Source organism: Bos indicus x Bos taurus, chromosome 25 (genome assembly GCF_003369695.1).
Source record: "Bos indicus x Bos taurus breed Angus x Brahman F1 hybrid chromosome 25, Bos_hybrid_MaternalHap_v2.0, whole genome shotgun sequence".
In the NCBI taxonomy this organism is placed as follows: domain Eukaryota; kingdom Metazoa; phylum Chordata; class Mammalia; order Artiodactyla; family Bovidae; genus Bos; species Bos indicus x Bos taurus.
In genome coordinates, this window is record NC_040100.1 from 33,907,782 (window position 1) to 33,931,779 (window position 23,998).

The window sequence follows — 23,998 nt, forward strand, 5'->3', positions numbered from 1 at the left end:
CTGGAGGCTGTGAAGAGGAGCTGATGAAAGACAGCCATGTCTGAGAAAGGTCAACATAGAGATGATACCTGAAGAGTGAGTAAGAGATGCCTGAACATGAAGTCTGAGGGCAGGAGGGAGGGGCAGGGAGTGTGAAATGTGTGGAGAGAAAGAGGGGCTTGGATTTTGGCAGAGCTGCGGAAGTCAAAGAGGTGGAAACTCACCCAGAAAGGGGAAGATCATGACTGTCTAGGCTAGGGGACTCAAGGACAATGGGAGTGACTTTCAACGTCAAGTGGATGCACCTGTTGGCTTTCATGATGAGAGAGTCACTGGTAACCTTGATGAGGCCTGTTTCAGAGGAGAGATTGGTGCAGGAGTGTGTCCAGGTCACAGCTGATGGGATTAGTAGGAAAGAGTTCCCTGTCATCAGTGGAGGAGGGGTGAAGGATGACAGGTGTGCAGAGACAGGTAAGCTTGTGGGGTTCATGGGTCATCCATAGACTGTGAAATCAGAGGCAGATTCATCAGCTGGGAGTGAGGATGGAGCTGGCGGAGTTGCGGTCCCTCGTGGGCAGGTGTGAAGGTTTGAAATAGGTCCCAGGGAATGGAAGATAGCCAGTCAGGAAAAGGGAAAAGAACTGCTGGTCAGAGAGGGAATCCTTACATTTAAAAGGGTCTCTGCAGTTATGTGATGTTCTCCATCTCTATATTTTGGTTTACAGAATGATTTACAGAGGGGGAAGTGGCCGGATTGACTGAATTGCTGTAAGGTGGTGATGGGCAGGTGTGACAGGAAGACAAAGTGGGGCATGATAGCTGTGGAAGTGGCAGAATGTCTATTGATGTGGTAGATGAATAGGTCTGCGTTAGAATGGGGGGGGGAGGTGAAGGCTCGAGTGAGTGGATCAATGGACAGAAAAGAGAGGACCCTGGGACCATGGCCAAGTGATGCTGGAAAAGAGGCATGAGAACAGCAGCGTGAGAGCACTGTGGGTTTATCTAAATTGAGGATCATCGAAGTCAAGCATTTCTAAGTGAATTTCCCCTCGTGGGAATGAGTGGCTAAAATGCACTGAAGGTGGCCGGTGGAGAAGAGGTCAATAAACTGACCTCTAATTTTATCCAGATAGTCTGGCAAATAAGAACATATTTATGAAGCAAATGGTGCAATCATTTGAAAAGAGGACAATGTCGAAAGATGTGGAAAGCGATAAATACCAGCCACACATGTGTGAGATCACCGATACTATCTCCGGTACTAAGTCATCAAGGGATTCCCAAGGCCAATTGCCATTTTGAACTCAAAAGCAACCAGATTGCAGTTTGCATGTAGCAATTTCAGCCCAGTATCCAGGGGCTTTCTATAATCTTGTCCCACTGTATCCTTTTATTCCTCTTTCTCTCTCATCCCCTTTGTACACTGTGTGTTTCATCCCACTGGGGCAGCTTCCTAGTCCACAAACACGTCCCTTAAGCTCCCTTGCTATGCTTCTGTCCACACTCTTCATTCAACCGAGAAGTCTCGTCTCTCCATGCTGATTGTCCAACTGCTCTGCCAGCTCTTCAGCCTCTCTCAATTGCTGCTCCTTCCGAGGCGTCTCCCCTCCCTCTTCAGATCTGCCCTTCCATTTCCGATGCTCCCCGATGTGCTTGTTTCACCTTCATCATTTTCTCTTGTAGTTTATAACTAATTCTGAGAGCATTGTATTGCATTGTATTTTCCCTATTAGTAGGCAGGTCACTTACAGATAGAGACTTAGATCAGGGCTTGGTAAACACTTTATGCAAAAGACAGCTAGTAAATATTTTAGGCTTGGTGGGCCATGCTGTATGTATGGCAAGAACTCAAATTCTGCTGATTTAGTGGGAAAGCAACCATAAACAGTGTATAGGAAAAATGAACTTGGCCGTGCTCCAAGACTTTATTTATGGACATGGAAATTCAGATCCCATATCATTTTCATGTCACAGAATACTATTCTTTCCATTGTTTTCGACCATTTAAAAATATAAGATCCATCCTTAGCTCACAGGCTGTACAAAATCTACTGGCCCTGGGGTCTGAGTTTGCCAACCACCAGCTCAGAGTCTACTTACTGCAGTATCACCAATGCTAAGACAGTGTGTGGTACATGCTGCTGCTGCTGCTCAGTCACTTCAGTCGTGTCCGACTCTGTGCGACCCCATAGATGGCAGCCCACCAGGCCCCGCCGTCCCTGGGATTCTCCAGGCAAGAACACTGGAGTGGGTTGCCATTTCCTCCTCCAATGCATGAAAGTGAAAAGTGAAAGTGAAGTTGCTCAGTCGTATCCTGCAGCCTACCAGGCTCCTCCTTCCATGGGATTTTCCAGGCAAGAGTACTGGAGTGGGTTGCCATTGCCTTGTCCGGTGTGGTACATAGTAAGCTCTTAATAAACATTTACTGAGTGAATTAACCAGTGGATCAATGTCATCCAACCTTAAATGACTGAAAACCTAGAGAACAGCTTTGCATGTTGGTCGTGAACACTCAGAATCATCAAGCAACTTGGGGTTCTTTCTACCTTTGGCTACAATGTGTGTGAATCCGAAAAGTTTTTATTTCATTAGCATGACACAGCTCAGAAGTATCATCATTGAACTTGAATTTGAGTCTTCTGACTTCAAGTCTAGGGTTCTTTTGAACTATGAGTTTGTCAGTAAGATTCGATAAGGAATGGTCACCGAGATTCTCATTTCATCCAAGTAACTGTGCCAGATTCTGGCATTGTTAATTAGTGTCCAAGATGGGGATAAGTGGTTTGGATGAAATGGGACTGACAGTAGAGAGCTACTGAGGCTCAGTTTACTGAATAGAACGAGTCTTATCTGGTCCATCCCGAGGGGATCCTCATCTCCCTTGCCGCCTTCTAATAATCATGTTTTTAACAGTGGGCAAAGCTGTGGTTAAGCTTATTACTGTTTCCTCACCATTAAATCTTCTGTTGGCTTTAGTATTTCAAAGGATCCTCTCTCTGGAATACTTTAGGGTTCAGAAAAGCCTGGAGCAAAGTAGTTTGGGGCCAGAGCTGCACTAAGAAAAACGATTGTGAAAATACCATCTTATTTAAGGTGAATTGAAATTCTCATCTGTGTGCATTTCATCATAGGATGGCTTTCGTTAGCATCTTTGTAATAACCAGTAGGGCCTCAGGCACCAACCCCTGGCTCACCCTTTCGTTTAGAAGGAGGAAGATGTCCATCTCAAAGACTTAAATTTATTATCTTGCCCCAGATATGAAAGAACCAGTGCCCGTCAGGGACCTGACACCAAGTGTTCCACACCAGTCAACTTTTACAAGCCAAGAACTTTTCACGGGCGAGGGGATGAAATGCTTTGCCACTGATCGATACCCTCAGGTCTTATAACCTTATTTTAAAACTCTGCAGACGCTGTCAATGAGGTTAACTTTAAATGTTCAGGCTGAGATCCAAATGGAATTGGCTTCTTTACATAATGCTGAGTGAGGAAAACCATGAGTCTTTGGCCTGTCTTATCCCTTAAGTCAGGTTTGATGCATTAAGGTCTCTTGCTTCCTCAGTCTGCAATTTAATTACCTGGAACTTATCTCCTTTTCGGGCTTCCCGGGTGGCTCAGCGGTAAAGAATCTGCCTGCAATGCAGGAGACCCACGTTCAGTCCCTGGGTTGGAAAGATTCCCTGGAGGAGGAAATGGCAAGCCACTCCACTATTCTTGCCTGAAGAACCCCATGGACAGAGGAGCCTGGCTGGCTACAGTCAAGGGGGTCTCAAAGAGTTGGGCGCTACTGAGAAACTTTCACTTTATCTCCTTTTAGAAGCTGTTAAACACAAGGCCCCCCATTTTTTTTTTTTTTACCACTTTGAGAGGTTTTCATGGGGTGGGGGGAAAAAGTTGTCCAAGGGTAAGAGGAGGAGTCATGTCTGTATTCATATCCAGCCTAGTCATAATTTTCAGGCTGGTGAGAATGACTTGTGAATCCCAAGGAATGCGGGGCCCTCTAAGCTATCAGCCCAGTTTTGAAGGGCTCTTAACACCTCCTGGGCTTCCCTGGTGGCTCAGATGGTAAAGACTCTTCCTGCAATGCAGGAGACCCCGCTTCAATCTCTGGGTCAGGAAGATACCCTGGAGGAGAAAATGGCAACCTACTCTAGTATTCTTCCCTGGAGAATCCCATGGACAGAGGAGACTGGTGGGTTACAGTCCATGGGGTTGCAAAGAGTCGGACATGATTGAGCAACTAACACTGTTCACTTTCTAACACCTCCTAACTCTTACTGGCGACTCTGCCAAGGGAACCAAGAGCTGCTAAATATCCTTCAAGTAAATATTCAAAGAAGAGCTATTTACTCTGCCAGATTGCAAATGGCATTTCATTTATCTTACAAGTAGAAACTACACTGATCTTTGAAATTTACCCAGAAGTACATTAGAAGGTCAAAAGAAAAATCTTTTCCATGCTTCCAAATTGTCTTTGCAAAGGTGTCAAATAATATCCGTGGTTATCACGGCTGCTATAACAGAAGACTGATCTTAGGCCACGTTCTTGTCCAGTATTGGGTGTTTGTTTTCCCCAACTCCACGTTCTGCGATTGTCCCATTTTCCTTCACATCTCCTTCTAAACTGTTTTTGCAGACCTAGAGTCATACAGAGTGACTCTTTTAAATACCTACGTGGTATACAGGGCGTTAGGTCACAGTGGGGAGAAGACAGTGGAGCTGCTGTGTCAGAGGTATGTTCCAGGGTGGAACTCAAGGTCCTTAGAAGAATCGAGCCACAGGAACACTGAGGAAATCGGCAAACGTGAAAGAACCACATGGCAGCCGTCCCTGGCTGTTGTCTCCTTTCCTCCTGTATTTCTCGGGAAAAGAACACCTTGCCCCTCTCTAAAGGGGACAGGCCACGCATGTGGGGAGGCTGAGCTCAGGCGTCCCAGCTCCCCGGGGTATCGCTGCCTGCAGTGAGGTCTTTCCATTTCATCCACAGAATGTCCCCTCTTTCCCTTTATTTGCCTTAACATCTCCCAGACCGGATCTGATGGCACCCTGGGGAGTGTCGAGCAGCGGTGATGGCCTAGGCGCTCGCGTCCCACAGCCTGAGCTTAGCCTCCGAGTGCTCTCACTGGCTTTTTTGATCTTGGGTTAGTTACATCAGCTCCCAGTTTCCCAGTCTATAAAATGAATGTACTGACGGCCTTTTCCATACAGGGTTGTGAGGGTAAAATGAGAAAGTCCATGTTACGGTGATCACCATGCCTCAAGACATACCAGTTATTATACTTTTTAATAATTTAGTAATTATTATTACAGCCTGTTGGAGGGCTGGCTGATACAGAAGTTTCACAATGAAGGACTCCCAGGAGAGGATTCAAAATTTTAATTAGTATTAATAATTGTGAGAGAGGCCTCCTTTTTAATTTTTGCTGGTTTTTCAAATCTCTAATGTTAAGTCATTCCAAGGTGAACCCAAAGAAGAGAAAGAAAACACTCGTAACTGTTTAGTTAAAGACCAGGACACATCCCTTTTTAAAAGCATGCAGGAGTCTAGAAAGATTGTACTGATGAACCTATTTTCAGGGCAGCAGTGCAGATGCAGACATAGAGAGCAGACTCATGGGCACAGTGGAGGAAGGAGAGAGAGGGACGGATTGAGAGAGTAGCCTGGGAAACATATACACTGCCACATGTAAAATAGATAGCCAGTGGGAATTTGATGTATGATGCAGGGAGCTCAACCCAGGCCTCTGTGACAACCTAGAGGGGTGGAGGGGGTGGGAGGTGGGATAGAGGTTGTAGAGGGAGGGGACATCTGTATACCAATGGCCGATTCATGTTGAGGTATGGCAGAAACCAACACAATATTGTAAAGCAATTATCCTCCAATTAAAAAGAAATGAATTTTACTGATTCATGTCAATGGATGGCAAAAAGCACCACAATATTATAAAGTAATTATTCTTCAATTAAAATAAACTAATAAAAATACATAAATTAAAAAAAAAAGTAAAACAAATAAGTAGAACTTATCTTCATCCCCAGGAACCTGGGAACAGGCACTTTGGAGAACTGCAGGTAATAAATGGAATTCTGAAGAATATGGAGCCTCCTTGTTCCAGAGACCTTTAAATGTGAGGTTTAACCAGCCTTGAGCTCTTCTTGTGTTGGCTGAACCTCAGGAGGAGAATGGAAGCAGCCAGTCGGCAGGTTGTTCATGGAAATCACAGCGATCAAAACACGTTTTGAATTACCAGTTCAGTGCTAAGTCCTAAGACAGCTGACTCTGTTTTCCATAAAGATATTAGATTATCCTGAGAACAGTTGTTATAGGAGGAAAAAAAAATCAACTGCTCCAATGTGAGCTGTATAACAATTAAGCAATTCTGAAATTTCAACTGAGAGGAATTTAATTAAGGCTCTAATAGCTGATTAAACTCATTTAGATCTGCTGGCAGTTGCTGCTGGTGACATAAGAAACCCAGGAAGACAGACTTTCTCCATTTCTGTATGCTGTATTTAATCCTGCCGGTAGTCACAGGTATGATCCTTTAGGGGCTTCTCAAAATGTGGTCCTTGGATCACCTAGAACAGAATGACCTGGGATCCTGGTTAAAAAGTTAGGTTCCTGGGCCTCCCTCATCCCACATCTACTGATGCAGAGATTCCAGAGATCTACGAGTGTGCATTCATTCATTCATTCATTTTAATTGAAGTGTAATTAATTTACAATACTGTATTAGTTTCAGGTATGCAGCAGAGTGATTCAGTTACACATACATATAGATGTATATTTTCAGATTCTTTTCCATTATAGATTATTACGGGATATTGAATATAGTTCCCTGGGCTACACAGTAAATCCTTGTTGTTTATTTTATATGAAACAATGTGTATCTGTTAATCCCATACTCCTAATTTATCCCTCCTCCCTCCTCCTTGGAGTTTGCATTCTTTTCTTTTTAATTTAAATTTTTATTTTATATTAGAGTATGGTTGATTTGCTATGTTGTGTTAGTTTCAGGTATATAGCACCGTGATTCAGTTTTGTATATATGTATATATATGTTCTTTTTCAGATTCTTTTCCCATAGAGGTTATTAATATTAAGTAGAGTTCCCTGTGCTGTAAGTAAGTTCTTGATTTTGGTGTCTTTAATTAGTTTTTATTGGAGAGTGGTTGCTTTACAATGTTGTGCTAGTTTCTGCAGTACAGCAAAGTGAATCAGCTCTACATACACGTGTATCCCCTCTCTTTTGGATTTCCTTACCATTTAGGCCACCACAGAGCACTGAGTGGAGCTCTCTATGCTGCACAGTAGGTCCTCATTAGTGATCTAGTTTATACATAGTAGTGTATATTGGAGAAGGAAATGGCAACCCACTCCAGTGTTCTTGCCTGGAGAATCCAAGGGATGGGGGAGCCTGGTGGGCTGCTGTCTATGGGGTCGCACAGAGTCGGACACGGCTGAAGTGACTTAGTAGCAGTAGCAGCAGTGTATATATAGAGTCTGCATTCTTAATCAGCCCCCAAGGAGAGGTTCTTATTCCTGCTAAAGTTTCGTAATCCAACAACCTTTAGTAATTGCATTTAAGACCATGAATTCCAAGGAGGCAGGTGCTTTACTTCAGCACCTGAAAAGCAGTTCTTAGTCTCACTCTGCCAGTGGCTGTCTGAGGCCCCATGACACAGGACAAAGTAGGTTTGGTCCACACCTGCTTTTCAGCAGTTTCCTTGTAGAAGCTGGTTTGACTGTAGGGTGCAGTGGGGTCCAATGTGACATCTAGTTTCACAGACTCCTGCTGTCTTGAAGGAACCTTAGATTGAATTGATTCACAAACTAACTGCTAGACTCAACTGCGAACTACTCCAAATAGAACGTATTTCAACTTGGTATCAGGTCACAGTCGTGGCTCAGACATCTTTGCTGTGAAGTTTCCAGATCAATCAAATTCAGGTCTGCTTTTGGTTTCAAGCAGCAGCCGAAGACACAGAATGACTCGTGCATAACCATGCTATCACCCACTCCAGTACTCCTGCCTGGAAAATCCCGTGGATGGAGGAGCCTAGTGGGCCGCAGTCCATGGGATCACCAGGAGTTGGACACGACTGAGCGACTTCACTTTCACTTTTCACCTTCATGCACTGGAGAAGGAAATGGCAACCCACTCCAGTGTTCTTGCCTGGAGAATCCCAGGGACGGGGGAGCCTGGTGGGCTGCTGTCTATGGGGTCGCACAGAGTCGGACACAACTGAAGCGACTTAGCAGCAGCAGCAGCAGTGTGTATATTTGGAGAAGGAAATGGCAACCCATTCCAGTGTTCTTGCCTGGAGAATCCCAGGGACGGGGGAGCCTGGTGGGCTGCCGTCTATGGGTTCCCACAGAGTCGGACACGACTGAAGGAACTTAGCAGCAGCAGCAGCAGCAGCAACCGTGCCATCAGCTCACTTGTGTGTTAGATTTGCATGGGAGTGATGGTAATTGATGATACTGTTTATGCTAAATACGGACATTAAGTCATTTTAAATACCCTCATGGACATTAATCTTATGTCCTTTGGAAGACTTTATATTTCAGGTGGAGAGAAATTGGCCTCCTGTTTGCTCTGTTTTTCTCCTTAAATTCATCTTCCTGAAGAGTTAATCCCTCACATTTTCACCAGCTTGGAAGTAAATCACTGCTTATTATCCAGAGTGAAATGTGTTCTGGTGTTTTTGCGCATGTGAAGTGTTAGCTTTAAGGCTTCTTCCCCCACCTGGTTATGAAATCACCCAGTGAGTTCACTGGGGCCAGTCAAGCTGGAGCCCAGGCAATGTGAACTCTGCTTTCATCATCGGTTTTAATAAATTTCTTCTCTGATTTTTAATTTTGCAATCCCTATTGTCTTCTCTCCAAGGAGAGGATCTGAGTAAACAGGCAAGTTTCCTCTTTTAACTTTGAATTCTAAGTAAAAATTGATGCTGTGCTACAGTCTGAATTGAGTTCAGTTCAGCAAATATTTATTGAACCAGCCTGTGGTGAACACTGTACTATAGCTGATGTAGGTCAGGAGGTATGAAAGTCTGGTTGGGCCAGATATTCTATAATTCAGGGCACACTGAGCCCTTGCTCCCCACCTGCAAGCAGTCATACAGTTGGTCTCTAAGTTGTATTGATTCCACCAATTTGGGGTCCTGACAGTTCATGCCAGCCCCCCACCACCACTTTGATATGGCTCTATACCAGGTTTCTCCAGGTTAACTGCCTCCTGACCCGTCACTCTGTTCAGAATCTTCTAGGCACAACCCTTTTCTCTGCATGGCCTTGAAAAGAAGTGTCCTAATACATCAGACTGATTTTATTCCTCCCCCGGTTAAAAGTCTTCCTACAGTACCCATCTCCTTCCCGCTACACTCTTCTCTCACCCTGAGAACAAAGGTGGAACTCCAGAACAAGCCACGCACGAACTCTACTGCTCTGGCTCATGGCTGGAAGTCACTTCCTGTAGGAGCATCTTTGGTTTCCTTGCAGAGTAAGATGTACTCTGCTCCAGTGACATCCTGTGCCCACCCCAGCATGGGAGTTCTTGCATTCATGATCTCATGTTATCTCATGAGGTCCAGGGTGCTCCAACTCCTCTTCTCAACAGACAGGAAAGTCTGAGGACAAGAACCAGGTCTGGATTAGTCTCAGCTGCAGCCCCAGAGCCTCCTGCAGGGCCTACCATAGTGCAAAGCCCTGGATGCACACATACTGAGCTTACGAATGAACATGCGAGAGAATTCAAGGGAAAAAAAATATTCAAAAATGCACTCTGGCTGGAGAACTAGACTGCAGGAGAGCAGTGGTGTTTAAGCTGGAAGTGGAAAGAATGGACAGGATTTCAAGTCAGTGGAGATGATAAGGAGAGGGATTTCAGGCAGAAGAGGTAGTGGAGGCAAAGAAGGGGCATGAGTGTCATTTAGGGTGTGTGCGGTGAGAAGTGAAAAGTGTACGTGTCATTGTGGCTTAGTGTTGTATGTGAGAGGGGAGGTGTGTGTCAGATATGTGTGTGTGTGTCGTTATACAGGTATGTGGAGGTGAGTTGTATATGCGTGCATAGCAAATTCAAGTAGGTATGAGTGTAGCTGTATGCGTAGATGTATAAGTATATAATATGTGTGAAGTGTATGATATGTCGGAGAAGGCGATAGCACCCCACTCCAGTACTCTTGCCTGGAAAATCCCATGGACGGAGGAGCCTGGTAGGCTGCAGTCCATGGGGTCGCAAAGAGTTGGACATGACTGAGCGACTTCACTTTCACTTTTCACTTTCATGCATTGGAGAAGGAAATGGCAACCCACTCTAGTGTTCTTTCCTGGAGAATCCCAGGGATGGGGGAGCCTGGTGGGCTGCCTTCTATGGGGTCACACAGAGTCGGACACGACTGAAGTGACTTAGCAGTATGATATGTATTATGTATATGTACATATATATATGTATATATACATACACACCCTGGTGGCTCAGACAGTGAAGAATCTGCCTGCAATGCAGGAGACCTGGGTTCAATCCCTGGGTCGGAAAGATCCCCTGGAGAAGAGAATGGCTACCCTCTCCAGTAAGCATTCTTGCCTGGAGAATCCCACGGACAGAGGAGCCTGGCAGGCTATAGTCCATGAGGTTGCAAAGAGTCAGACACGACTGAGTGACTAACACTTCACTTTATATACATATATAGTTGACCCTCGAATAGCATGGGTGTGAACTGGGTGGACCCACTGCTGTGAATTTTTTCAGTAGTGAATTACTGTAGCACTGCACAGTCCCCAGGGGTTGAATCTGCAGATATAAAGGACCCATGGATATGGAAGGCCACGTCCTCACTGCCTGCACGAACAGTCAGTGCTCCTAAACCCCACGTAGATCACAGGTCAGCTATACCCACATATATACACACATACATGTGTGAATATTTGTAGGTGTTAGGAGAAGGAAATGACAACCCTCTCCAGTACTCTTGCCTGGAAACTCCCATGGATGGAGGAGCCTGGTAGGCTACAGTCCATGGGATCGCGAACAGTCGGAAACGACTGAACGACTTCACGTTCATGCGTTGGAGAAGGAAATGGCAACCCACTCCAGTGTTCTTGCCTGCAGAATCCCAGGGATGGGGGAGCCTGATGGGCTGCCGTCTGTGGGGTCACACAGAGTTGGACACGACTGAAGCGACTTAGCAGCAGCAGCAGAGTATCTGTGTTTGAAGATGTATACGTTTTACTGTGAGGGTATGTATAGAGTGTGAGGTCTTCCCTCGTAGTTCAGTTGGTAAAGAATCCACATGCAATGCAGGAATCTGCCTGCAATGCAGGAGACCTGGGTTCGTTTCCTGGGTCCGGAAGATCCTCTGGAGAAGGAAATGGCAACCCACTTCAATATTCTTGCCTGGAAATTTCTATGGACAGAGGAGCCTGGCGGGCTACAGTGCATGGGGTCGCAAAGAGTCAGACATGACTTAGCAGCTAAACCACCACCATGAAAGAGAGATGGAAAAAGTGATAGAAAGAGAGAGTATTGGGGTTGATGGGATCTATATTGTGGGGTCCGTTAACATAAGAGGAACCTGGATTTGATTCTGTGGGCAGTATGTGTCATGGAAGGGTTTGAGTAGAGATAGATCTATGATTTTGGTGTTTAGGTGTACGTTTTTAGGGGTGGCTTGGGAGAGACCAGTTGTGAGGTGATTTTAATTGTCTCTTGTAAGCATTTCATTGAAAATGAATGAAACGATTCATTGAAAAAGACCCTGATGCTGGGAAAGGTGGAGGGCAGGAGGAGAAGGGGTGACAGAGGATGAAATGGTTGGATGGCATCACTGACTCAATGGACGTGAGTTTGAGCAAGCTCTGGGAAAGTGAAAGGACAGGGAAGCCTGGTGTGCTGCAGTCCAAGGGGTCACAAAGAGTTGAACAGGATTTAGTGACTGAACAACAAAAAGCATTTCATGAATAGATCCGATACAGTCAGTCAGACCTCTTTGAAAGGAGAGGCATGAATATCTATTAACCTCGTTTCTTCCAGCCTTTTGCAGCCTCTGTGACACATCCATGGATTTACCCAGATATGAAGGGATGAATACTAATTTATGCCAGTTTCTTGAGATGAAATTATCTTTTCTCTGAGAAAATCTTGGCTGAACATCTTGATAAGTAATCACTGCCCTTTCACTAAACAGCTCCTCTTAGGAGCTGAAGAGCAATTAGGTTTCTAAAAGCACAACATTAAAATTTTATTAATAAGAATGGATAAAAAAATCATTGCAAAGTTAATTTTCCCTTTCTATACTTCTTTTAACAAGAACACTTTTCTCCATTAAAGGTTAATTATTTTTCTTTGTCCTCAAAACTTCAGTTTATTTGCAGAAAACATTTAGTTTATCACCAAAATTCAGTTTACTTTGAAGGTAAAGATTTTTTTTTCCTTCTCCCATACAACCTATTTGGGTTAATTTGGGACTGTTTTCAAGTAGGGAAAAAAAAAAAAAAACAATTCATGATAGAAATAAAAATCTGCCCACACCTTTTTCTTGTGTATATGGTGTTCATAAGAATTAAAACAGTGCTAAGAATGAAAAGTGAAAATGTTAGTCTCTCAGTCGTGTCTGACTCATTGCGACCCCATGGACTGTAACCTGCCGGGCTCCTTTCCTTTCCGTGGAATTCTCCAGGTAAGAATACTGAATGGGTAGCCATTCCCTTCTCGAGGGGATTTTCCCAACCCAGGGACTAAACCCAGGTCTCCCACATTGCAGGCAGATTCTTTACCATCTGAGCCACCAGGAAAGCTCCAAGTGCTAAGAATAGTGCTTATTAATCTCTGGACCTAGATATTATCATACTAAGTGAAGTAAATCAGAGAAAGACAAACACCCTATCACTCATGTGCAATCTAAAAAGAAAATGATACAAATGAACTTATTTACAAAGCAGAAATAGACTCACAGACATAGGAAACAAATTTACCAAAGAGGAAAGGCAAGAAATTAGGAGTTTGGGATTAACCAATAAAAATTACTGTGATCTAATGTTACAGACAAGTGTGGTATGTTCATTCATTCCATCACCTGCTGCTAAGTCACTTCAGTCATGTCCGACTCTTAGCGACCCCAGAGACGGCAGCCCACCAGGCTCCCCCATCCCTGGGATTCTCCAGGCAAGAACACTGGAGTGGGTTGCCATTTCCTTCTCCAATGCATGAAAGTGAAAAGTGAAAGTGAAGTCTCTCAGTCATGTCCGACTCTTAGCGACCCCATGGACTAGAGCCTACCAGGCTCCTCCATCCATGGGATTTTCCAGGCAAGAGTACTGGAGTGGGGTGCCATCGCCTTCTCCACATTCCATCACCAGCTATCCCTTAAGTCCTTCTTTGTGCCATGCCCTGAGTTAGAAGCTGTAGACATAAAAACCAACTAATATGCATATATATATATATATATATATATAAAATATATTGGGTTGGCCAAAATGTTTCTTATGTTTTTTATACCTTCTTATGGAGAAACCAGAACAAACCTTTTGGCCAACCCAATATATATACATATCTGTGCTAGACTGACGTGTCACCATCTAATGAATGAAACATAGACACAAACATAGATTGTGAAGGTATAATATTGTTAGGCAAATGGAAATTTAGATGTTTCAATCAAATTAAGGATTTGTAAATGAAATGTTATGATGTCTGGGATTTCCTTCAGTATTATATGGGAGGAGTGGTTGGGAGTATAAATGAGACAGGATTGGCCATGAGTTGGTCATGAATGAAGCTAGATAATGGGAAGATGGAGATCCATTCTACTATTTTACTTTTGTATGAGTTAAAATTTTTCCATCATAAAAAAAAGGAAAAAAAATGAATGAAGTAAAGAGCTTCCAGTTTTAGGCAGATTATGTTTGGACACATATTCATCATGATTTCTGCATTTCTTTCTCTGTTCCAGATAACAGACTAGATTAACTCTCAGGGTAAATCTCAACTCCTTAACAGGACCTACAGGGCTTCACATCATCTGGCCCCTGCCTGTCTGGAATGCCCCGCCCCCTTCCCTTCATCCTTTCATCTTGGATTTCCAATCTCAGCTTAAGTGCCACCTCCTTGGGGAAGCCTTCTGGGATTTCTTTCTCCCTCTTTCCAATCTTAGACCCATATTTTATTTTTTTCCCTCCTAGTTTGCGTGTATATATTCTTGTGTGATTATTTGACTCATGTGTGTCTTCCTAATTAGCCTAAAAATTCAATGCAAGTAAAAATATTGCTGTTTGCACTACAGTATCTTTAGTGCCTAGCACAGTGCTTGGCACCTAGAAGCCACTGAGTAAATATTTACGGAGTAAATGAATCTCTATTAAACCTGTCTACAAACCCCAGACTCAGTTACAGCCCTTTGTAAATAGGAATGTAGGAGGGGAAAGTGAAGGTTGTCTGTTTCTCCCCATCTGCTAGAAAAAATCTTAAAGAGTTGAGATTTTTGGTGTTTGGAACAGGAGCCCATCAGACTCCAAGAAGGAGGTGCAAGCTCTCAGGATCCAGGGCAATGTTGACACAGCAACTTCAGCTCCGGATCAAGTTTTCCACCCACTGCACATTTCCACCCTCTTTGGCTGACCCATGGGTGCTTACTTAGATGTGTTGGGAAGGGAGGGAGGAACTTAGAGAAGATCTCAGAAGTTACTGCACTCTGGGGACTCATAAACCTTTGTAGCCTATCTCTCTGTGAGTCAGCCTTGGGCTGGAGCTTTTGCCTGCCTCCCACGGTGTAGAATATGTGATGTGGTCAGTGACGTCACCGAAGATTCTGCTACGGGCTTTGCCTCTATTTGTATTACCTTGGGATTTTAGGTGGAGAAGGAAACGGCAACCTACTCCAGTATTCTTGCCTGGAGAATCCCATGGACGGAGGAGCCTGGTGGGCTACAGTCCATGGGGTCGCAAAGAGTCGGACACGACTGTACGACTTCACTCACGCTTCACTGGGATTTTAGGAGTTGTCTCTGCAAGGAAGAGAGGATCTTGGAGCAATAACATGATTACTGCAGATCAATTACTAGGAGCACTAGTGGGAAAGTGCCTTTGGATTCAGACAATTCCATGGTATAGCTCTGGTTCCACCACTTAAAAAGCTGTGCAAGTTTGGGCAGGTTGTATAACCTCTCTGTGCTTCAGTTCCCTGAACTGTGGTGTTGGAGTAATAATCTTTATCATATGGGATTTGTGGGGATTAAATAAAGTGGTAATATTGGCATATTTCCTTAGCACATAGAAGTGCTCAGAAGTGACATTGTTTTAATTATAGCATCAGATGCTATGGGGGAGCTGGGAGCAATGTTCTATATTACCAGGGAACACGGGAATGCCTTTGCAAATTAAGTCATATTTGAGCTATATTTTACAAGCTAACTTCCCAGGTGGTGCTAGTGGTAAAGAACCTGCCTGCTAATGCAGGGGATGTAAGAGACATGGGTTCAATCCCTGGGTCAGGAAGGTTCCCTGGAGGAGGGCATGGCAACGCACTCCAGTATTCTTGCCGGAGAATCCCATGGACAGATAAGCCTATACTCCATAGCGTCACAAAGAATCAGCAGCAACTTAGCACAACCACAAAAGTAACATAATAGTATCTGCCATGTATGTTACATGCTAAATAAATTCTGTGCTAAGCGCTTCATGTATATTTTTGGCTCATTCAAATCTCACTATAGTTCTGAAAGCATATGCTGTGTCCATCCACATTCTACAGGCAAAGCAAAGTTCAGAAAGGTTAAGCCACTTTCCCAAGGCTGCTTAGCTAATGGGTGAAGCCAGGATCAGCATTTAGTTTGTTTGACTCCAAAAGCCATTGTCTTGGCCACTGAACTACCCAGTCTCTTAAAGGTTATGTTTGAGTTTTCTAAGAGAGATGGAAAAGAAAGGGATGGATGTAGCATATTCCAAAAGGAAGAGCCTGAATATCTCTTCATCTACTTGCATGTTTATTATTGTTGGCTTGGAAGGCAGGGGAGTGATCAGTTTTATCCCTCATTGTTCTCAGGCACATGCCAGCACCTAGCCAGCGTTCAGTAAATCTGTGTTGAATGAATGACGGATGTGATGGGCTCCATTTTCTCTCTATCCTGTGTTACACATCACAGCATGAGGCGATGAATGTGTTTATTTGTCCAAATAACTCTACCGCCTTCCGTAACTTAAAAAGGAAGGTGTCTGTGAAGCTGGACAGTTTTGTAATTGGCCGCGTGGCACGTTTCTCAACAAGCAGCAAACATTTTCCAGTCCAGATGCTGAAGTCATCTCTGAGAACAGACTGATTGCCTTCTCTCCCGACACCCCGTCCCTTCTCCTGGTGTCCAGCGTGTCTGAATTCTCTTTAAGGGCCTGAGATTCATTTCTGGTGACACTTACATTCCAGGAGGAGAGGTGAGAGGGTCACGTCAACAGAGACAAGCCCGGACTCTTGGCACTTAGCTCTTCAGACGAGGTATTTTTCCTTGAGGTTGATGCTACAAATAAAGCGCTGACCTGCGGTGTCAAGCAGTTGCATGTGGGAGCAGGAGTAGGAAGGAGAAAGTGCGAAGCTGGGGGCAGCTTTCCCCCGTGTGTATGCGCAGAGTGCCAATAAGCTGTCAAATAAAATTAAGGTTCAAAACATACAGCCTTCAATTTGATTCCGCTAAGATGCCGGCTGCTGCAGGGAGGGAACACAATCGATTCTGTTTTGACAGGTCTCAGTGTTCGCTAAGCAGCAAAGGTCTCCACTCTGTGCCTGATTGATAAAAGCTCACCTGATTTGCAACTTAAATAGAACCCCATCTGAGCTTGAAGGGAGGCGCTCATCCTCCCACCAGACCTCTGTCCCTTTTGCTCTTGGACTTCCTCTTCCTTTTCCTCTTTCTCTCTTTCTTAGCACTTTTTAAATTTCTCTCCCTCTCACTGTCTCTCTTCTATACTTACAGGAAGAGTTTATACAGTCCCTAATACCTGCCAGGCATTGGGCTGTAGGCTTTTCTCAAAATGCCTTATTTCATTCCCATGACATCCTTATAAAGTAGGTGGAATTGTTCTATTTACAGATGAGAAAACAGATGTTCATCGTGATTAAGAGCCTGCCTGGGGTTGTACAGCTAGCAACTGGCAAGAGTTGGGGATTTAAGTCCAGACCTCTCTAAATTGAAAAGTCCCTGCTTTTTTCTTTTTTCTTTTGGGCTATTTTTGGCCGTGCTGGGTCTTCACTGCTGTGCGGGCTTTTCTCTAGGTGCAGCAAGTGGGACCTACTCTTTGGTTGCAGTGCTCGGGCTTCTCATTGCTGTGGCTTTTCTTGTTGCTGAAAATCCGAGGTGCACAAAGCTTCCGTAGTTGCAGCTCCCAGTCCCTAGAGCACAGGCTCAGTAGCTGTGGCTCACGGGCTTAGTTCCTCCATGGTATGTGGGATCGTCCCGGATCAGGGATGGAACCCATCCGTGTCTCCCACCCTGGCCTGCAGATTCTTAACCACTGGACCACCAGGGAAGCCTGTTTGCTGTTTTCATGACATCAGTGGTTCTGAGCACTGGAGGGACATTGCAGTCAGCTGGGGAGCTCTAGCAGCATCTGTACTTAGTCTCCACCCCCATATTTACTCAGTCTGGGGAGAGTCCAGAGCATGGGGGTTGCTTTCCCCTTTATCCCCATCTCTGTTAGCATACAACAGATGAGAGTGTTGGGGTGGGTAACGGAAAAGCCCCGAGGATGGTGGGCTTCTTCTCCCATGCCTCTTCTCGGGGAGGACTCCTCCTTTGAGAAGCCGGTGGTGCAGGAAAGCACAAGTGTGTCTCTGTCTTTTTGCCGCAGGTGGGCAAGTGGGAGAACCAGACCTTGAGCCTGAGGCACGCCGTGTGGCCCAGGTACAAGTCCTTCTCCGACTGTGAGCCGGACGACAACCATCTGAGCATCGTCACCCTCGAGGAGGCCCCTTTTGTCATCGTGGAAGACATTGACCCGCTGACTGAGACGTGTGTGAGGAACACCGTACCGTGCCGGAAGTTTGTCAAGATCAAGTGAGTCTGGGGGTATGGTGGGTTGAACATGGCCAGTCGTGCCCAATCCTTTACAATAGCCTGAATCACTGATAACAACAATATCTCTTGTCGTGTCTGACTCTTTGCAACCCCACAGATAGCTGAGAAAGGAAGAGAAGCGAAAAGCAAGGGAGAAGGGGAAAGATATACCCAACTGAATGCAGAGTCCCTAAGAATAGCAAGGAGAGATAAGAAAGCCTTCCTACGTGAACAGTGCAAAGAAACAGAGGAAAACAATGGAATGGGGAAAACTAGAGATCTCTTCAAGAAAATTAGAGATACCAAGAGAACAATATCTCTAAAATAATAATGAAATGTAATATAAAACATACTCTATTATGATAGATATATATAAGAATAGATTCTTTTAAAAGACTAGAACTACACCAGCTGGTTTGCCGTCATTTCATTCCAACAGCAGTAATATGGGGTGTGTGGTTTTGCCCATTTTAAACACCATAAAAGCTGCGTTTACTGGAAGACTAAGAAGCACATTCAGAGCCGCTCAGCTAGTAAATGAGAGAGACAGGACTCAAGCACTGGGCCATCTGACTCCACTGCCACATTCTTAACCATATGGTGAATCAACCCTCCCCTTCAGTCCTTCCTAAAATAATTATTTCTTTTGTACTTTTCTGGTGCTCCCTCCCCCAAACCATACCTTCCACTTCCTTCCACCTCCTTTCTAGTTTCCAGATCCACACTCCTCAGTATTTTCAAAACTTCTCTCCATATTGGGGTCAACATCTCCCTTCCAAGTGACTTTCTGGTGTGAACCAGGTAGAACTGATCTCCTGGAGGTCTCCTTGGTCATCAGCAGCAAAGTTGTTTCTTCTTTTATTATGACTGAAGAGAAACTGACAATTAAGTCAGAGCCTCTGGCAGAGGGCTCTCCCTAATCTATAAACCCTTTGGAGACTCGTAAAGTTTCATGGCCAAGTCCAAGACGCTGATTATAGTCTTTGTAATGCAAACATAAACACAAATACCACCCTGGTGGGGAATTCACAAAAGGATAAAGCCTGTAATTGGATGGAAATCTATTTTTTTCTGAGCATTTTGTGATTGCCTTCTTTCGCCTGGAAAATTCTTGCTTGTCCTTCAAGTCTTAGGCACTTCCTCCCCAGGTTGGGTTAGTTCTCTGTACTTCCACAATACTGCCTCTGTCTGTCTCTTAATTCACTCAGGCTGCTGTGATGAATTACCACGAGAGGGTGGCTTAAATAACAGCCTCACAGTTCTGGAGGCTGGAAAGTCCACGCTCAAGGTTCCAGCAGGTCTGGTGTCTGATGGGGACCCTCTTGTTTGCACGTGGCTGTCTTCTTCTTACACACTTCTTCTTATCAGGGCACTGCTTCCATTTATGAAGGTTCCACCCTCATGACCTAATTACCTCCCCAAAGTCCCACCTTCAGATATCATCACAGTGGGGATCAGGGCTTCAATATATGAATTTGAGGGGAGCATAAACATTCAGTCTGTAGCCCTCTCATTTATCTGTCTCATGTGTTTTTGTGGCTTAAAGTGTGTCCATATTTTCCCCGAGTATTAGCTTCTCTGGTGACTCAGGCAGTAATGAATCTGCCCGCAATGCAGGAGACCTGGGTTCGATCTCTGGGTCAGGAAGATCCCCTCGAGCAGGGAATGACAACCCACTCCAGTATTCTTGCCTGGAGAATTCCATGGACAGAGGAAGCTAAAGTCCATGGGGCCGCAAAAGAGATGGACATGACTGAGCAACTGTTACTTTCACTGTCATTAGCTGTCTAAATATAGGGAATGTGGCGATTAATCTGTGTCCTCAGGGACAAGCACAGAATGTGACACAATGTTGGTGACGCTTGAACTGAGGAGTGAATGGATACTTTTCCTCCCACCTGCCAAATTCCAACCTCAGTTATTATTATACAAGATGCAAGTCCCCACGGCTCAGTGCTTTGGATAAAGATAATTTTTTACAAATATGATTGCTAAATGTACGATGAAGGTGCATTTTGGTTTGGAGAAATTTTTATCAATGAGTAACCTTTCTGGGGTTGAAATTCTGAACGGATTATTCAGTAAGTAATCATCGGCTTTTTTGGAGTCATCAGCCTCTTCAGGGTTGAAATTCTGAATAGATTAGTCAATAAATAAATACTCATGAAGCATAGTTTCTGTGTTAGTCACAGTGCTGGGCATGGGAGATGTATCTGTAAACAAGGATGAATCTTGCAGTCAAGGCCTGCACAAGTGTTTAAAAAAAAACAACTCAGGCAATAAGGAAACAGAGCAGCTCTACATTAAGATAAACCCTGTGAAAGATCTGAGTAAGGTCCCCATCTTCCCACCTGGGAAGAGCCACCCAGGTAGAGGAACAGGTGCAAAAGGCCTCGAGGGAAGAAAGAGATTGGCAAGTTTGGGAAACAGAAGGAAGCCTAGCACAGTACTTGGAAGTGATGAGCTTGGGATAGGGGGTGGGGGGGAATGATATTGGATTGCCCAAAAAGTTCGTTAGAGTGCTTCCATGGAAAAAACCCAAATGAACCCAATAGAAAGGATTACGTGGGAAAGTTGTCAAAGGAGGTTTTGACTTCATTGGGTGTTCTTTGAGCAGATGGTCAGATGAACTGGGTCTTTGAACTTGTCCAGATGAAGAAAGCAGAGTAGCTGACACGAAGCAAAGAGTATAACCCCACTGGGGCACCTCCTTTATGATAACAATATCTCATCTGCTTCAGTAAGGCCAATCAGGCCGGGCCTCTTATGCTTCACACTCAATCATTGCAGTTTAAAGTCTTTAAAATCAGAAGCCTTGGAGCTGAAAACAGTAGATCACCAAGTCCTGAGACACATGGTCTGGAGGAAATGAGCCTACAGATATATTACTGTCTTTAAAAGAATCGACTTTTCAACTGAACAGTATAAACCGACTAACTGGTTCAGATTCACATTTTGTGGTGGTGTGGAAGGTGGTGGCTTGCAGTTTTCCTTTTCCCACTTGGTGACATGAGAAGCTTGCTGTGCCTCTAGGTGTCTTTGATTTACCTGAACGCAATAGAAAATAACTAGGATCCATTAATCCCACTGTAACACAGATTAGATCAACTGCATTTCCTAAAGATAACATCTTTGAGGCAGGGTGATTGGTTCCATTGAGAACTCCCATTAGACAACATGATTGTGTTCATTTTACTTGGTGATACTCTTTCAGGGAAAGCCCTTTGTCTATCACTTCTGGTAAATGGTGGGATCTTGAGGACACAGATCAGTCTTCTAAAAAATCAGGTAGTAGGAAATGAGCTGAGAAACCAAACTTTTCTTCTAATCTGCTTTAGTTGAGTGTTAAGACACAAATAGAAAATTGAGGAACAACTATCTAATTTGATAAATGGCTACTTGTTGTTGCTCAGTAGCTTAGTTGTGTCCGACTCTTTGCAACATGCTAGGCTTTCCTATCCTTCACCATCTCTCAGAGCTTGCCTAAATTCATGTCCATTGAGTCGGTGGTGCCATCCAAGCCATCTCATCCTCTGTTGTCCCCTTCTACTCCTGCCTTCATTCTTTCCCAGCATCAGGGTCTTTTTCAGTGAGTCAGCTCTTCACATTGGGTGGCCAGTATTGGAGCTTCAGCTTCAGCATCAGTCCTTCCACTGAATATTCAAGATTGATTTCCTTTAGGATGGACTGGTTTGATCTCCTTGCAGTCAAGGGGACTCTCAAGAGTCTTCTCCAACACCACAGTTCAAAAGCATCAATTCTTTGGCATTCAGCCTTCTTTATGGTCCAATTCTCACATCCATACATGACTACTGGAAAAACCATAGCTTTGACTAGACACTTTTGTCAGCAAAATAATGTCTCCACTTTTTAATATGCTGTCTAGGTTTGTCATAGCTTTTCTTCCAAGGAGCAAGCATCTTTTAATTTCATGGCTGCAGTCACCATCTGCAGTGGTTTTGGAGCCCAAGAAAATAAAGTCTCTTGCTGTTTCCATTGTTTTCCCATCTATTTGCCATAAAGAGATGGGACCAGATGCCATGATCTTAGTTTTTTGAATGTTGAGTTTTAAGCCACTTTTTCACTCTCCTTTTTCACTTTCATCAAGAGGCTGTTAAGTTCCTCTTCATTTTCTGCCATAAGGGTGGTGCCATCTGCATATCTGAGGTTGATATTTCTCCTGGCAATCTTGATTCCAACTTGTGCTTCATCCAGCCCAGCATTTCGCGTGATGTAGTTTACATATAAGTTAAATAAGCAGGGTGACAATATACAGCCTTAACACACTCCTTTCCCAGTTTGGAACCAGTCCATTTTTCCATGTTTGGCTCTAACTGTCACTTCTTGACCTGCATACAGGTTTCTCAGGAGGCAGGTAAGGTGGTCTGGTAGTCCTATCTCTTTAAGAATTTTCCACAGTTTGTTGTGATCGACACAGTCAAAGGCTTTAGCGCAGTCAGTGAATCAGAAGTTTTTTGGAACTCTCTTGCTTTTTTGTGATCCAGTGTATGTTGGCAATCTGATCTCTGGTTCCTCTGCCTTTTCTAAATTCAGGTTGGACATCTGGAAGTTCTTGGTTCACATACTGTTGAAGCTTGGCTTGTAGAATTTTGAGCATTACTTTGCTAGCATGTGAGATGAGTGCAATTGTGCGGTCGTTTGAGCATTCTTTGGCATTGCCCTTCTTTGGGTTTAGAATGAAAACTGGTCTTTTCCAGTTCTGTGGCCACTGCTGAGTTTTCCAAATTTGCTGGCTTATAGAGTGCAGCACTTTCACAGCATCATCTTTTAGGATTTGAAATGGCTCAGCTGGAATTCCATCACCTCCACTAGCTTTGTTCATAGTGATACTTCCTAAGGCCCACTTGACTGCACTCCAGGATGTCTGGCTCTAGATGAGTGATCACACCATTATGGTTATCTGGGTCATTAAGATCTTTTTTGTATAGCTCTGTGTATTCTTGCCACCTCTTCTTAATATCTTCTGCTTCTCTTAGGTCCGTACTGTCTCTGTCCTTTATTGTGCCCATCTTTGCATGAAATGTTCTCTTGATATCTCTAATTTTCTTAAAGAGTTCTCTAGTCTTTCCCATTCTATTGTTTTCCTCTATTTCTTTGCATTGATCACCGAGGAAGGCTTTCTTATGTCTACTTGCTATTCTTTGGAACTCTGCATTTAGATGGATATATCTTTCTATTAAATGGCTATACTGCCAGTTAATCCCCTAAACTGTCAAATCATTGGTGAGAAGAGAGGGAATGTATTTTCAATCACTTATGTGATAGGTACTTTAGATACTTTATTTAATTTTTCCTTAATTACCTACCTTAATTATGCAAGGTAGGTATCAGCTTTCTCCATGTACGAGTATGTGAATCAAAGTCTGTGAATGAAGAGATCCGTCTGAATTTCCATGCTTCTTAAGGGCAGACCCAGGGTTTGAAATTCTGTCTGACTTGCAAGGCACATCCACTGTCCACACTGGGAAATGGTAGAGCTGAGAACTGGTGATTTATTGGATCCCTCTCCCTGTATGTTTTGATGAGCCTCCCTGTCTTCTGGGTAATGGCGGAGAACGGAGATTCTCAGATGTCCGTGTCGTTGTCACGCCCCCTCTACATACACACAAGGTCTGTGATAGAACCAGTGCAAGTCCCCAGTGTGGTCTGTGTTCACATTATTTCCATGTGAAATCTGACTAGTGCAACTTTCTGCTTGTCTTTTTCACTCCAGGTCCCCAGGATCTCGTTCCATGTCTTTACACAGAGTAGCTACTCAGGGGTGCTTGTGGGGTGAAAATACGTCAGTGACCATTGGCATCTAGAATGCACTAAGTGTTAGGGAACTTGGGGAATAATTAGCTTAGAGGCTGACTGAGGTTCCCAGTGAGGTCAAAGAAGCAGTGAGACCCCTATATGGCTGTGACCCTGAACCTTAAACCTTAACTCCTGTCCAGATTGTCCCAGGTGAAGGAAAA

The 23,998-nt window shown here is 44.1% G+C and overlaps 1 protein-coding gene across 2 annotated transcripts in view; it reads left to right on the forward strand.

Annotated features, from left to right (window-relative positions):
* Positions 1-23,998, forward strand: part of GRIN2A (glutamate ionotropic receptor NMDA type subunit 2A) — a 452,790-nt gene that overhangs the window by 324,370 nt on the left and 104,422 nt on the right. For both annotated transcript variants that reach the window (XR_003508663.1, XM_027527304.1), the window contains exon 6: positions 17,815-18,020. Coding sequence is in view for 1 of the 2 variants with exons in the window: in XM_027527304.1 (XP_027383105.1) it covers positions 17,815-18,020 (206 nt within the window). In the remaining variant the exon portion in view is untranslated. The remainder of the gene's footprint in view (positions 1-17,814; positions 18,021-23,998) is intronic.